The 15572-nt window shown below is 44.9% G+C and overlaps 1 protein-coding gene across 6 annotated transcripts in view; it reads right to left on the bottom strand.

Moving 5' to 3' along the window:
• Nucleotides 1-760: 760 nt before the first annotated feature.
• The window catches only part of Ehmt1 (euchromatic histone lysine methyltransferase 1), a 151688-nt gene continuing 136876 nt past the window's right edge, over nucleotides 761-15572 (bottom strand). For all 6 annotated transcript variants that reach the window (XM_041674603.1, XM_041674601.1, XM_041674602.1 and 3 more), the window contains 5 exons: nucleotides 15124-15239; nucleotides 14111-14197; nucleotides 13579-13657; nucleotides 2230-2405; nucleotides 761-2058 (listed from right to left, as the gene is read on the bottom strand). In XM_041674603.1, the coding sequence (XP_041530537.1) occupies nucleotides 1878-2058; nucleotides 2230-2405; nucleotides 13579-13657; nucleotides 14111-14197; nucleotides 15124-15239 (639 nt within the window). In that variant the 3' untranslated portion in view covers nucleotides 761-1877. The remainder of the gene's footprint in view (nucleotides 2059-2229; nucleotides 2406-13578; nucleotides 13658-14110; nucleotides 14198-15123; nucleotides 15240-15572) is intronic.

Consider the following 15572-nt stretch of genomic DNA (forward strand, 5'->3'; position numbering starts at 1 on the left):
TGCCCTGAGAGAGATGTGTTATATCGGTGTAGTATTTGTACAGAAACAGGCAAGGGAGTCTAAGGAGGGGAGCTGCTGGGGACTTCGGCACAGCCCAACTCCTCCTGAGAGCAGTTAAGAGAGCCAAGCTCCTCTGGGAGAAGTAAAGCTAGCCCTTCCTTGGGTCTCCCAGTATCCCATCTGCCCATAGCCATCCCACGGCTGCTGCCAGTAATGATGCAAGGGCCACAGGCTGAACAGCACCTGGGTCCAGGTACCCTATCTTATCATTTATAAAGAGACAGTAATCTTCCTTTTAAAAAAGGCCTGAATGAACAAATTCCATGCACTGAAAGGCAGAGCCTTTGATCAATTTTTCATTGAGTTTACAAGCTCTCCTGTAGTGAGCAATACCAGACTTCCATGGAGCACAGAGAGGCACTGGTGAGTCTAGAGTCCCTAGGGAAGCATATAGGCATCACTTGTCAGCAGGGAGGAAAGAGCTCCAGCTTTGCCTCCTCTACCCTTGCTGTGTCCCAATGAAGACTGTCACATATGAGGACTCACCTGCTCCAACGGCCTTCAGAATGGCTTTCAAACCTGGAACACCGGACATCAAACAAACACACTGACAAACATGGACACATGCAGCTCCACAGCCTTGGGCTGGCAGTGGGGCTGGCAGACTTCTAGAACCCATATAACTCCTGAGTGTAGCACCCAAAGTGGAAAGGCTAGGGATTTGCAGAGACCAGGAGAAAGAATGTATCATAAGGAAAACTCCATTTAAAGTACTTTTTTTATTGATTTCATTGAAAACAGAACAAGAAATGGTCTGAGCCAAAAGACTGCTCTTAAAACTGTCAAAAACATTTTAACAGAAAAAAATAAACATGACTGCATTATGAATGTTTTAGAAGAGTCACACAAAAAAAACCCACTGTCGCTGCACTAATTACAGTATTTAGAAAGGTATATGCCAAAAAAAAGTACATGACCTGCCAGGCCATCACACAAAAGGTGATGGCAAATTTATTCAACTACAAGACTAACATTTTAAAAAAGTTTTTCCTGCACTTTATTCTAAAATCATTTTGTTCTCTTTTTACAGTTGATAGTTTATTTTCCCATGGTGAGTAGAAACCACACCAGATTCAGCACCGTTGTCTGTGTTTTGTGTTTTTATTCTTTGTTTGTCCTAATGTTCGGTAATGGTAAAAAACAAACGAGTTTATCCATCATCATAGCATGTGGCTTAGAAATCAACATAAGGTGCCTGCGTCAACGGAACTGGCTGGGGCCAGTGCAGAGTCTGCCTGCAACCACCAACCTGCTTCCTCGCAAAGAAACACCATTAAGAGGCTTGATATATAGGGCTAGATATAGGATTTCTTTAAAAAGCAAACCCACATTTCATCAAAGTGAGTGGTGGGTCAGCCAACCTCTCCGAGGCTGAAGGGAGCTAGTGTCCTCTGGTGGCACCTGGGAGCTGGTGCCAGCAACACAGGTTGTGGGCAGCAGGTCTAACGGAGCAGCTTGTAGGTGACGGTGGCCTCGGTGAGTGCCTTATAGGAGCCTGACCAGACAGTATACAAACAAACCTGGCAGTGGAGCAAGGACCTCAGAGACCGGAAGGAGAAACAAACGGGAAGCACTGCAGTGACAGAGCCACCACCAGTAACTCACAAGTTATGCAACATGGAGTCAGGTCTCTGAGGTGAAGGACCAGAGGAGTGCTCTGGTCTGAGCACTGGGCCAGCTGAAACGCCTCAGGCCCAGAACATTCCTGGTAGGTGTCCACACCTCCAGCTCCTCTTGGAAATCTTGTGCAGAATTTCCTCTCTACACTGCAGTCACCAAAATATGATTCTGAAGGTCCCACGGGCCCCACTGGCAATTCATAGGGGGTCAGCAGCAGCTGCAGAGCTGGTATCCGGAAGGCCATTCTCCTGAGCCTCCTGGGCTGCATTGGCTTGCCGCTGGGCCAGGGCTGCGCTGGAGTGCCGACACTTGGGAGAACCACACCGGCAACTGAAAAGCTTGCCCTTGACATCCCAAAAGCGTTCCCCATAGTCGAACCTAGGGAAGTAGAACTCAGCATTTCTGTGTGTTGGACACAAGTGGCAGGTGGAATATCCCAAGTGCCCCTGAGCCATCCCATCTAGGCCCAGAACCCTAAATGTTGAAAGTCCATGCATGGCTAGGAAGGCAGCAACCATACCCGCCCAGTCAGGGTCATGCTGTACGTACCCGAGCTGCTCCCCAGCCTGGATCAGGCGGGTACTGAAGAAAGCAATCCTGGGAAAGCGCAGGTCCTGGTGTGACATGAACACGCGCACAGGCACAAGGTTGGGCTCGCAGTGGTGGTTTATGAACCGGCTGACATTCCCATAGAACCGAGCATCAATGCAATATACCTCTCCATCCTTTGGGGTAAAAAAGTGAAAGGGTCCATGATAGACTCAGTCAGTAATCAATCAAGAACATGTCCTTACCCTAGAAACCAGCACTGTAGGCTTGAAAACCTGGACCTGAACAGTGGCTCTGCCAGGATTGAAGAACTCCCTTCTATGGCTCAGTGACAACTCAGCTCAGCAAAGCAGACTCTGTCACAGCCCGGAGGTAGCGACAGGCCATGCTACCTGCTCCAGAGGTAGAAGCACCATGCTAACCTAGGACTCAAAGGAGTACAGGTTTCCACACGTCCCTGTCCTATGACTCTGCCCAGATTCTGTGGTTGCTTCCCAGCAGACAGGGACTGCAGGATCAAGATTAGCTGAGAGGGTTATGCTAACTCTTGAGCCACTTAAACAGTTGTCTCACAGAGTTCTATGTGCGAGAAACTGCTGTGGTAAGGGGACTATTTCATGGCAAAGGAGACCTTTGCTAAAGAGGGCAGGCCTAACATGCAGAAAAGACTTGAAAACTGTACTCCATGACTCCAAGGAGCTGCCCGGGATGAAACGAGCATTCTGAGGCCTTCAGACAGGTCTGGGGCTGGCCACACTGCACTTCCAGAGCTTGTTGCTTGGGTATGACAGTTATACAACCACAGTATGTAAGAAGGAAAGTTAGAGAGGAAAGCCAGATGTGCTGGAATAATTCTGTCAAGTATAAGGCCCAAACAAGAGCCTGCTACAGACATCTGGGCACACCCTGTAAACACACTCAGAGTTCAGACAAAGGTCAAACACAAACCAATAATGGGAAAGTCTGGATCTGAGATGGGTATCTGAAAACCTTCATTTTGTTAACTTCAAGACCTGCAGAAGATAGAATGGTGGATATGAATGTGGATGAATGTACTCCATTAATATCCCTGAAGAACAGACACTATGAGAGAATTCGGCAGATTAAAGACAGAGCGACCTATACCCTGCATCTGCCATAAAGACACTGATCTAACACAGACTCATGTGACTGCTTCTGTGGTGATAGCCAAGGAAGCTACAGCCTGGCCCCTGAAGGAAACAGCTCTGAGGGCAGGCATCACACAGGCTAAAGATTTTTCCTTGGGCTTCTGGAGTGGGTCCAACCTACACACTAAAACTTCAGGCTGACCTGGCCCATACTGAAAGAAGACATTGAGCTGACTGAAAACAGCAGACAGCTGGACAGCAACCAGAGCCGCACATGAATAGCAGAGCTTGAATCTGAAGCTGGGCTTAAAAAAGGCAGAAAACAACAAGTCCTGTGTGTTTTTGTGGCAGGGGGTGAGGAGGGATAAAAAAGTTAACATTAAGAATACAAATGAGTTGCCGGGCGGTGGTGGCGCACGCCTTTAATCCCAGCAACTCGGGAGGCAGAGGCAGGCGGATCTCTGTGAGTTCGAGGCCAGCCTGGTCTACAAGAGCTAGTTCCAGGACAGGCACCAAAGCTACAGAGAAACCTTGTCTCAAAAAAGAAAAAGAAAAAAGAAAAAAAATACAAAAAAAAAAAATGAGCACCGGACAGTGGTGGCACATGCCTTTGACTCTAACACTCAGGAGGCAGAGGCAGGCAGATCTCTGAGTTCAAGCCCAGCCTACAGAGTTCCAGCACAGCCAGAGATACACAGACCCCCCTCCCCCCAAATAATACAAACGAGCCAGACATGGTGGCACACCTAATCCCAGGAAGCAGAGGGGGACTGTTGAATTTGAGGCCAGCCTGGTCTAATAGTGAATTCCAGGACAACCAGAGCTACATAGTAAGATCCTGTCTCTAAACAAAAAAACAAACAAGATTGAAAAGTCAGCTAAGCCTAACCTACGACAAACCAGGAATGTATGCAACACTACATAGGGACAGGAACTGCTCATGTTCTATACAGCACAAAACAGCAGAATGTCAGACTGCAATCACTACAGAGAAGGGCAAAGTCTGGGCAAAGAAAAGGAAATAAGGAAAGAATCAAGTAGGATTCTAATGAGGATCTACTGGCTATTTAACCCTCCTCTACAGAAAGCAACAAGACCCCAGGCAGTAAACTACTCAACAGGAGAGAGCAACAGCAAAAGTAGCAAAGATGAAATCAGCCTCAAAAAACTAAAAGAGACTCTATGTGCTGATGAATTCTGTACTATCCTGGCAAGTAAGGAAGGCAGGGTAGAGAAACTATGCCACTTTCTACATAATCACAAAAGAAATAAGTACCTTCATTTTTACAAACAACAGTCTCTGTCGGGAACAGTGCCATGACTCAAGAGTCCATTCCCCTTTAAAGGTCCTTATTTGAAATCCTCAGCCCACAGTGATAAAATTAGGAGGGCCAAGAGTTCTAGGAAAGTGACCCTGACTGCGGGCAAAGTCTGGGTGCAATGAGTGCACTCACAGGAGAGACTCCCAAGAGCTCCTGCCTCACAGGGACGCAGTGTGAAGGTGCTGGCTAGAAACCAGCATCAGAGCTGTGAGGAACAGGCTAAGTGGGTGTCAGTGTTTGTGACAGCAGCCAGAGAAAAATCCAATATCCGGTAACAGAACATGGAACATGCAAAGAAGCACAGTTTTTCTGAGCAAGATTTTAATATAGTTTCTACTTTTAGAACACACAAGTCTCTTGCATAATGAAAAGTCTGATAAAATGCTTGGATAGCATGTATGAAATCCTGAGTCCAATCTTTCCACACCCCAGTACAAACAAACAAAAACCAGTCATTTTATTTTTGGGAGTTATGATGCTTAAAGGTAAAAGGCACTGTCACCAAATCTTGCACTTGTCCTCTGACGGCAACATGCTTCATGAACACCACAGGTTTTGATTTTACTATGTGAGCCCAGACTGCCTTCAGCACAGGTGCTGAGATGGTACAGAAACATGTGTTGCCATGCCTGATAAAAACACATATTCTTAAATTTCCAAATCCGAACTAACTAAAACATGAACATAACTGCATATCAAACTGGTAATACAACTGAAGAAAAAGACAATTACAATACTTCAAGTCTTCAGTAAAATATATCCTAAGAACCAAAGAACTGCAGAGGGCAGGACATACCCCCAGCATATATGGGCCCTATCATTGGCAAGGCTATTCTGATACAAACTTTCAAGAACCAAGATTCTATCTATAGGTAAGGACAGGGCAGCTCTCAACCTGAGCAGAGAAGCAAACCACCTAATGGCCATGTATCACACTGGAGACTCCTGCTATGACTCCACTATTGAACACAAGTTTCAGCACCTTTGCTAGGTGTGGTGGTACTTTTAATCCTAGCCCTTTAAAGGCAGAGAAGGATCTATGAGTTCTAGGTCAGACAAGATTACAGAGCGAGAACTTGTTTCAAAAGTCGGGGGGAACAAAAGAGACTGGAGGTATTTGCCCAGTGGTTATGAGCACTAGATGCTCTTCTACGGGATCTGGGTTAATTCCCAGTTCCCATGTAGCAGTTCACAACTGATAGCAACTCCACTCCCTAGGGATCTGGTACCCTCTTCTGATCTCTGAAGGCACCAGGCACACATACACGGTGCACAGAAATACAATACACGCAGGCAAAACACCCACATAATTTTTAGAAAAAAGAAAAAAGTTAGCACCTTAGCAGATTTTCTACTCATAAATAAACAAGAGTCTCTTAGAAAAATGAGATTGTGTGAGGCTATGTTAGACATAGGAAGGCTAATAGTGCCAGAAAACATCAATACAGGTAAGAAGTCTGTAGGACCCAAAACAAGAGCAGTATACACATTACAAAGAAGCTGTAACTGATCAAACATTCCAAGTGCGTATGTGTATGAGAAGAGAGGAGGGGGGGCATGATTTATATCAATATTCAAAACAAAAGGGTGATGGTACACACCAGTAATCCCAGCACTTGGAAGGTAGAGGCAGGAAGATGGCAACAAGTTCAAGACCAACCTAACCTAGACAGTACACTGTATCTCAAAACACACAAAGAGGGAAGGAAAGAAACAACAAATTTCCTTTATACCTGGCAAGTTTTCACCTCTGCCTCATTCTAAAAATAGACAGGCACATGGTCAAGACAGAGTCTCTGCCTTCTCTCAAGGAAGAGCAGATGGCTAGAGATGAATGGAGAAATATCTATTTTCCCTTAAAAAAAAAATCTTGGTTGTAGAGATGGCTGTCAGTAGTGTCAGCCACACAAGAATCTGAGTTTAGATCCCCACACCATGTGAAAGCAAGGCGATGCGCCATTGTGCCAATAACCCCAGTCCAGCCATATCCAGAAATACGGTAGAAAGCAACAAGACACCTGATGCCAACATTTGGTTTCCCCACATATGCACATGTGCATGCACACACACAAACACCCGAAATAAAAGTTTCCTTAAACAGGCTGGAGAGATGGCTCAGCAGTTAAAAGCACTGCCTGCTCTTCCAGAGGTTCCAAGTTCAATTTCCAGCAACCACCTTGTGGCTCACAACTATCTGTAATAAGATCTGGCACCCTCTTCTGGGCTGCAGGCATACATGCAGACAGAACACTAAATACCAAACAAACAAACACATTCCTTGAATGAATGTGAAAAGCATGTCAGAAGTTGCCAGTGGTGCAGAGATGTCAGGTGAAAGGGGAATAGCCAAGACTGGCAGATACCACAATTTTCATTAAGAACACAGCCAGAAGGAATATCGGGCCAGCAGCATGAGTGTTACTGGGGTCTCATTAGACAAGTGTAGGAACATCTGGGGACAGACATGTCCAGACTGGCAGGACCGCTGCAGAGCAATAACTGGTGTTTACAGTAGGAGACGGAGGCCCTGGGAATGCTGCGCTCCTTGGATGCAGCAGGTGTGAGCACAGTCCTGACTAGCTCCGGGAAGCTACTCAGTGCAAAGTACTTAGGCGAGCTGGGGAAATGTGGGAGAAAGCTGGCACCGACTAACAGCCATCTTCTATGTAGACGGGAGTGATGACAATGCCTCGGTTGTTCATGAACGTGGCCCCGCACAAAGACACACACTGGTGGAATGGAGTAAGATTTTTTTTTTTTTTATATTTAACATTGTATGGGGGGGGGAGAACAAAAGAAATTAAGCAAGGAAATGTTGGCTCTGGTGACAGCATGGGCTCCTACTTCTGGTCATCTTCACTCTTCTGCAGGTCAGAACATTCCCACAGCAAACATCAAAAACTAGGCTGCCTTGAGACAAAATATCCCAAGAAATGGCAGCCAAACAAACGCTCTTTTTCCTTGTCTGCCCTTTCTTTTATCATCTAGATGAAAGACTTCTTTAAAATTAGGAAAAGCGCAGCAGAGAAAATTAAATCTAGGAAAGGCAATACCACAGGTGAGAAGATGTAGGTGACAGGCAGATGAGACAGGTGTGCAGAATTCCAACACAAACTAGGAGAGAATGAATAACAGAGTGGGCCTGGGTAGGGGTGGGAGGATCTGCTTGCTCAGTAGCAAGAGGAGCCTGGGTATTTCGTTGGAGCCATGCTGTAACAGGCCTGATGTGGGATGTCCTATATATGTATTGCTTTTATTGGTTAATGAATAAAGCTGCTTTGGCCTATGGCAGAAATATACAGAAGGACATCCCACATCACAGGCCCACCAGGGTTATCCCATTATCTGCTGCAAGGAATCATTTTTTCCCCCATTACGGTTTTGAAACACCTTGAAGAGCACAAACCATCCACAGAAGCCAAGAAGGGAGGGTATTTCCCACAGGGGCCTGGTCGGTGTCTCAAGGAGCCAGAAAGGCTGGCTGTGAGCCTGTGGGCCTGTGGCCCTAGGCAGGACTCCAGAAGCTACTATTCTTATCTAAAGATATTTTTGTCCAGAATTACAAGCCTAGATATGACTTCCATCTGGGAAAGCTTCTAACTTTGTACCAAACACTCCTAGGGAAGTTGTGGTCACCCCTCATTGTTGTTGCTCAAAGAATGAGCCTTAGAGAACGCTGCAACCAACAAGGGTACACTTAACAGCCCAGAACCCCAGAAGCTGTCCCCAAGTTGGAGAGCCTTGAATGTGCCACTGATGGGTTTCTCAGGAGTTGTCCTGCACTACCCACACTGAAGGATGAGGACATTGGAGCATGTCCTCACCGCGGCCACCAGCTCAGGCTATAGGACCCAGAGATGAAGGGCTGCTCTTAGACTTTCAACTCTGCCCTTGCAGCAAGCAACTGTCTATACCTAACTTTGGCTCCAGCGTACCAACCTCACGCCAGTCTTTTCCAGAACAAGGATAGTGTGGGACCACCATACCTCCTTTGAATGGGCCTCACCAAGACCATTTCACCTGTTCAGACACACAGACCTCAGCATGATCACAGAACACAGTGCACTTGAAGGGTTATCAGGAATCGTGTGCCCAGAGGTCTGAATGAAGCAAGAAGATACATGTGGACAGGTTCTGGTCTGGGGACAGTAAATGTGGTCACCAATATGGTACTCAAACATTGTGGGGTTTGATCTGAGCAAATAGAAGGTCTTAGTAAACTTAACAGCTTTTATGTCCTCTGAATGGACAAAAAGAACCACTGACACGGTATTTAAGATACAGATATGCAATGTCGGAATTGATAAGGATGGGCACACACCAGTAGTGGTAAGGGAGACAACAGAGGAAGTGATGAAAGAATAGGGGAAAGGCTGGTACTTTCTCTGTTTCCAGGGGCTTAAAAGAAGCCCTGGACACTGGCCTCGACCTACAGCCACGGAATGACAGGAATGACCCTCCTAAGAACTCCTGATAGTATGTGAGTACTCACAAGACTCCTGTACTAATACCCCTTGGTGGGGAAGGTAAATGTTTCCCCTCTAAGAGTATACTCAAGAAACAAGAGGCAAAAATTACACATCCTGGAAAGAGCGAATGAAATTATCTTTATTCATATGGCACATAATTGTATATGCAATAACTCCTAATCAATAACCTCTAAAAGGTACAAAATTAAAAGGTGACTATAACAAGGTCGACCAAAAACCCCAACCACTTCCAAGTACTACCCATAATCAGTTGAGAAATGAAAAGCAGTATCATTTTAACAACCATGCATAAGATTTATTTATTCAACAGCGAGGCTCTGCAGAGAGAGGAATTACAGACCTGGTGGGTCTGGACACGTAGAGCTGCAGTGCCACATTCCTGAGTAGACAAGATTCATGGAACTCCAGCCATGACTGCAGGGCTGTTGCTCATGCAGATACCATGACTGGCTCTCAGAACTAACACAATCATTAAGGGACAGTCTGAAGTCTGCTACCACTTGCACAAGTGAAGCTTTGCCACCAAGAGGGTGGCACTGGTGTAAGGGTCAGAAATGATAAGGAACAAAGCATGTTTCAGACACAGTAGCACATGAGAGAGGAATAGTGTCCTGGCCAGCAGTGCCTGGCTGACTACAATCCTCACAGACACAATCCCAGTCCATACCATAGACCACTCACCAACATGGACTGAATACAGGTACAGATCTAAACAAAATGTCTATAGAAATACATGAAAGTTTCATGATCTTAGGAGAGACAGAGATTCCTCAGGACAGAATGGACTGAACATTAGCAACACCAGTCGGAGAGATGACTTGGCAGTTAAATAACATTTGGCTGTTCTTCCAGTGGACCTAATATTGATTCCCAGTAACTATAGTGGTTACTACCATCTGTAACTCCAGTTTCAGGAGATCTGATTCCTTCCCTGGCCTCTGTGGGCACCAGGCACATACATGATAAACAGACATACATGCAGACAAAATATATCATATATATAACATAAAGTAAAACAAAAATTAGTTTTAAAAATACATCTGGTAGGAATTAGGGAGACGGCTCAGTGGGTAAAGAGCTTGTGTAAATATAAGGCACTATGTTCAGAACGTCAGGACACAGGTAAAAAAAACTGTGTGGGGCAGCACACACCTGCAGTCCTGGAAAAAGATCTCAGGGGTATGCTGGCCAGCTAGTCTAGGCAATCAGTGAGCTACATTTCAGTAAAAGATCCAGTCTAAAAAAATAAAGTAGAACAGACATGGTTTGTACACCTTTAACTTCAGAACTCAAGAGGCACAGGGAAGATCTCTATGAGTCTGAGGCTAACCTCTACAGTCTACACAGCAAGCTCTAGGCTAGCCAGAGCTATAAACTGAGATTGTATTTAAAACAGCAACAGTGACAGTCTTGGTGGCTCACACCTTTAATCCCAACACTCAGGAGGCAAAGGGCAAGTGGATCTCTGTGAGTTCCAGGACAGCCAATGAGCCACAGAGAAATATTGGCTCAACAAAACCAAAACAACAACAACAGAAGGAGGAGGAGGAGGAGGAAGAACAACAGAAAATTCACAGAAGCTATAAGGGTATCTAAGAGACACAAAACAAATTACTCAATATTATCAATCATCATGAAAATGCAAATTAAGATCATAGTGCATAAATCAAGCATGGTGGTTTATGTGTGATATCCCAGCCCCTGGAAGGCTGAAGCAGGAAGAAGTTCAAGATCACCCTGGCCTACACAGAGAGAAGCAGAATGGATGGATGAATGAATGAAGGAATGAACAGACAGATCAAAAGATACCTAAAATAGTGTCTGGAGGCAATATGGTTATTATTACCTGTAATCTGAGCATAGGAAGGATAAGGCAGAAGGATCAGTCACTACATGTTTGAGGCAAGCCTTGTCTACATTACATGTTCCAAGCCAGGACTACATAGTGAAACCTATATCCCAAAAAAATAAAATAAAATAAATATACTTAGAACATGTGTGTACATATAAAAAAATTTTAAATAAAACAGTGTTGGGCCAGTGAAATGACTCAGTGGGTGAAGATACTTGATGCCAAGTCTGATAGCCTAAGTTTAACTCCCAGACCCAGACCCACAAGGTAAAAGAAGAAAGCTGAGTTATGCAAACTGTATGTATGGGTACACACACAAACCACACACACACACACACAAAATCCATTTTTTATAAAGGGGTTTCTTTGAAACCTCTTTGGAAAACTGGTAATTTCTTATAAAATTATACATCTTTACCATGTTTTATGTTGTATGGTAAAGATCACAACTGCCACAAGTGGCTGTCTACTCCATGCAGTATTCATCAGATCCCAGCAGAGGAGTCTGTAGAATTTGCCCAGCTGGTTTTGAACCTCTCCCCAAGGTAAGAGGCATGAATTATAGCAATTGAGACTCAGCAGGAGGAAGCCTAGGCACTGAGGACACTTAGGAGTCACATTGCTGAGTGGTGGTGAAGAAACACAGGTGTCAATATGGGGAACCAATTCAACACATTGACCTCAGTCTGTGCAGCTCCAAACTTGAAGGCAAAACAATTTCTGGGAATATTTGTGTTTTACAAAAACATAAGTAGAGGCTACAAAAGAAGTTACTCAATATTATTAACCATCATGAAAATGCAAATTAAGATCATAGTGCAAAAATCAAGCATAGTGGTTCTTTAAGATATATATATCTTAAAGACTAGTAAACATACTACTTCAAACAAACACCTCTCATTGAAGAAGGAAGGGAAGGATGGCATGCACTCCAGGACCTGCATCCACACCAGCAACAAGGGAGCTCTCATAATCAGCCCCACATGGCTGCATACACGAGCACACACACAGGAAACAACAACCTGCCTCAATTCAGGAACTGGTGTGCTGCTTATATAAAGACACCTAAGGGCTTTGACATTCTTGAGCCTGAGAAATATCTTTATTTTATTTTTTTGTTTGTGGGGTTTTTTGATTTGTTTTGTTTTTAAAATTCTAGGCTGGCCTAAAATTAGCCAAGAAGAAGAGCTGAACTTTTGGTTTCCTAACTTCTACCTCTCTGTAACATCACACCTGTTTTTTTGTGTGTTGGGAGAGTGTTTGTTTCCCCACCCCCACCCCGCCAATGTGTGTGGGTGCTTTGCCTGCATGCATCTCTGTGCATCATCTGAGTGCCTGGAGCCCATGGAGGCCAGAAGAGGGTATCAGACCTGCTGGAACCAGACTTACAGTTTTGAGTTGCCATATGGGTGCTGGGAATTGAAGCAAGTTCTCTGGAATATTGGGCAGTCAGCTTTGCAGTCCCCATAGTTGTTCATAACATAAAACTGGCTTCACAAATGCTAACCTCTTGGGTAACTTAAAGAGTCAGAGTCTCTGGGAAAAATATTGCTGCCATGATTGACTGGCTACATTGGAAATTAGAAAACCTTTATTTCTTTACCTATTCATAGACTGTGAGCTTTAGGATGTAATTACTTACTACTTACTATTTTTTAAAATTTATTTGTTTGTTTGCTTTGGGTTTTCAGGCCAGGGTTTCTCTGTAGCTTTACTATTTTTTAAAATTTATTTGTTTGTTTGCTTTGGGTTTTCAGGCCAGGGTTTCTCTGTAGCTTTGGAGCCTGCCCTGGAACTTGCTCTGTAGACCAGGCTGGCCTCGAACTCACAATCTGCCTGCCTCTTCCTCCCAAGTGCTGGAATTAAAGGCATGGGCCACCACCACCTGGCTCAAATATTATTTTAAACAAGGTCTTACCACATAACTCCAGCTGGCCTCAAACTCACAGAGCTCTGCCTGTCTCTGTCTCCAAGTGCTAGAATTAACAGTATGCACCACCATGCCCAGCTTTAGGAACTCAAAGCAATTCAGGAACAGCAATTCCTGAGTTCAGAAACAGTGATGGTTGAGGTGGTCTTAACTACCTTTCCACTGTCCTCAGAAGCCACTGGAAAGCCTATTCCCAGAGCAGACCAAGCTTGGCCCTCTATTCTCTGCCGATATAGAAAGCTAACACCCTGAGATCAATGGAAACACAAAGGATACGTCCATCACTAGCATTTTTGGATCCCCTGCTGGTTCCCATGTGACTCCAAGAGCACATGGTCTCAGAGGAGCAGCCTGGGAACTAGGGTGCACAATGAAGTATTCCAGGCAGGTGATTTGCTACAATAGCACAGAGATCTCCCAAGTTAGATGTCTATGCCTTGAACACCAAAATGGGCCATGAACTATGTGATAAAATCTAATAGGTCTGCAATGAGCGTACACCCACTAGCAGCAGGGCGCTCATCAGAGTGACTCCAGGGCTGGCTACCTATGCCAGCCACTTTCCAGAATCTACCAGAACTAACCGTCCAAGCTTTACATTTTGCGATCATTTGCTCATATGCTTTGGCTGTTCACAACACATTACCTTATTGTCAAGATCAAAGAGATAAGAGTCCTCTTCCCGAACATCAGCTTCAGAGTCCGAAATCAACTCCCCTACGTATCTGTAGTGAGAAAAAGGAAATGTGATCACTTCTATGCCCTCAGACAAGGAACAGTGCCAAGGAAAGCAAGGATGCAGACATGGGACACTTTGAAAACGTTCTATGTGCTAATAAGCTGGGATCTGGATCTGGCCCCACAGTCTGCAGTACAAGGTGAGGACCAAGGATGGTTGAGCAAACATACTAGTCCTGTGCAGGACTCTTGACACTAACAACATTAGTAAACAACTGAGGTAGAAGACTAGAGTCTGTGGGCTGCTTGAGCGACTGGTGCAAACAATAACTCCACTGCCTGACTTCTGCATGACAGTGAACCAGATGTTCCCAGGGGCTTCTTAGAGCACAAACATGTATGAGGAATACTAGAAAAGAGAAAAACAAACAAGCAAACAAACAAACAAAAAAATCCACAAAATTATCAACAGAGCTGTGGGACTCTGGTGACCCACTTACTCGCAGACAAAGGTGCCCAGGGGGATATCCTGGAGGGACCGCACACCCCAGCCCATGTCCTGTGTCCGATAAAGCTGCAGTCTTGCCCTGGAAAACAGGTAGAGGGGAGGTGGACATGTACCTGATGGTCAGCAAACCAGCTTGTATCCATTCTGAAATGAGTGAGATGAGCAAATAGAGAAAAATGATGCAGCTTCCAAATAAAGAAATATTACAAATCTGCAGGTGACTGAAAGCAGTTCCAATCACCTGACAGATAAGAGTACCAAACACACACAGGAAGCTGAGAACGCAGGGCTCAGACTGTCAAAACACAAAGTATAGCAGCCCTTGCTTTCTTCAACTGTACCTGGCCTAGTCTATGAGGTAGCAGTGAAGATTAAGGTACTTCCCCCATAAAAGTGCTTCCTTTAGAACCCAGACTGCTGCTATTCTATTACACAGGGAGTATGCCAGCAACAAGCAGTTGGAGGGAGGCTCCTAGAGGCTGAGCGGGCTTGAGGTAGAGCATGCTTAAAGAATTTACCCACTCTTCAAGGTACTCTCCGATCATGCCCATCCTATTGGCCCATTTGGAAACATGGTGAACAGGGAACAGGAAGACAAGTGTGTGGATTCTAACTTTGGTGAACTATGTACAGACCATAGTTACCAATGTTTAAAACTTGATTCTTGATGTGACATAGGAAGTACAGGTAATGGAACAGGATAAGCAGTGGGGAGCAAGTATCAGGAAGGAACCTAGCAGTCTGAGAAAAAATATTAAACACCACCAGTCTTAATGTTGGCTGGCTTTCTCTAACACTGGACAGAAAAGGCTCAAGCACTAAAACCAAACAAAACAACTCTATTCATATCAAAGCCAGTCTAGCTTGGCTGGTTGTACACACACACACGCACACGCACACACACACACACACACACGTGTGCACACGCTTTCCCCAGACGTTGTCTCCACCCACAAATATACATGCTACTGGCCTAGTGGGACCTAATGCATCTACACCCCTCACCTGAGACCATTTTGCACCACACGATTGCGGCAGTTCCTCCAGCATGAGCAGGCATGATTGCACTCGAAGATCAAGGGTGGTTCTGCCATGTTAAACTCAGGCAGGAGTCGGCCATCCTGTTAACAGATGGCCACAAGGGCCGGCAGATGTCAAGCAACGTTCTTTTAGAATGAACTTTAATGAGGTATTTTTTTTATAAAAGTACCCAGTCTGGGCTTTAAATATACCCAAACACAATGGTTTATGGGCTGACTTTAATAGCTGGGGGAATAACCAGATTAGGCTCCTTTAAATAGAAATGTCACCAGGTATAACACAGGTTGGAAGGACTCTTGGTCCCTGCCTGGCTATGCTGTTCACCTAACCTTCCTGCCCTGCCCTGTCTCAAGTAAGTTAGCACCTTCTGGCTGCTCCTAGAGAACTCAGCTCAATTATACCTATAGGGTGAC

The sequence above is a fragment of the Microtus oregoni genome, unplaced genomic scaffold (assembly GCF_018167655.1).
Source record: "Microtus oregoni isolate MIOR12 unplaced genomic scaffold, Mior012 000025F_ref0000491, whole genome shotgun sequence".
Classification (NCBI taxonomy): Eukaryota; Metazoa; Chordata; class Mammalia; order Rodentia; family Cricetidae; genus Microtus; species Microtus oregoni.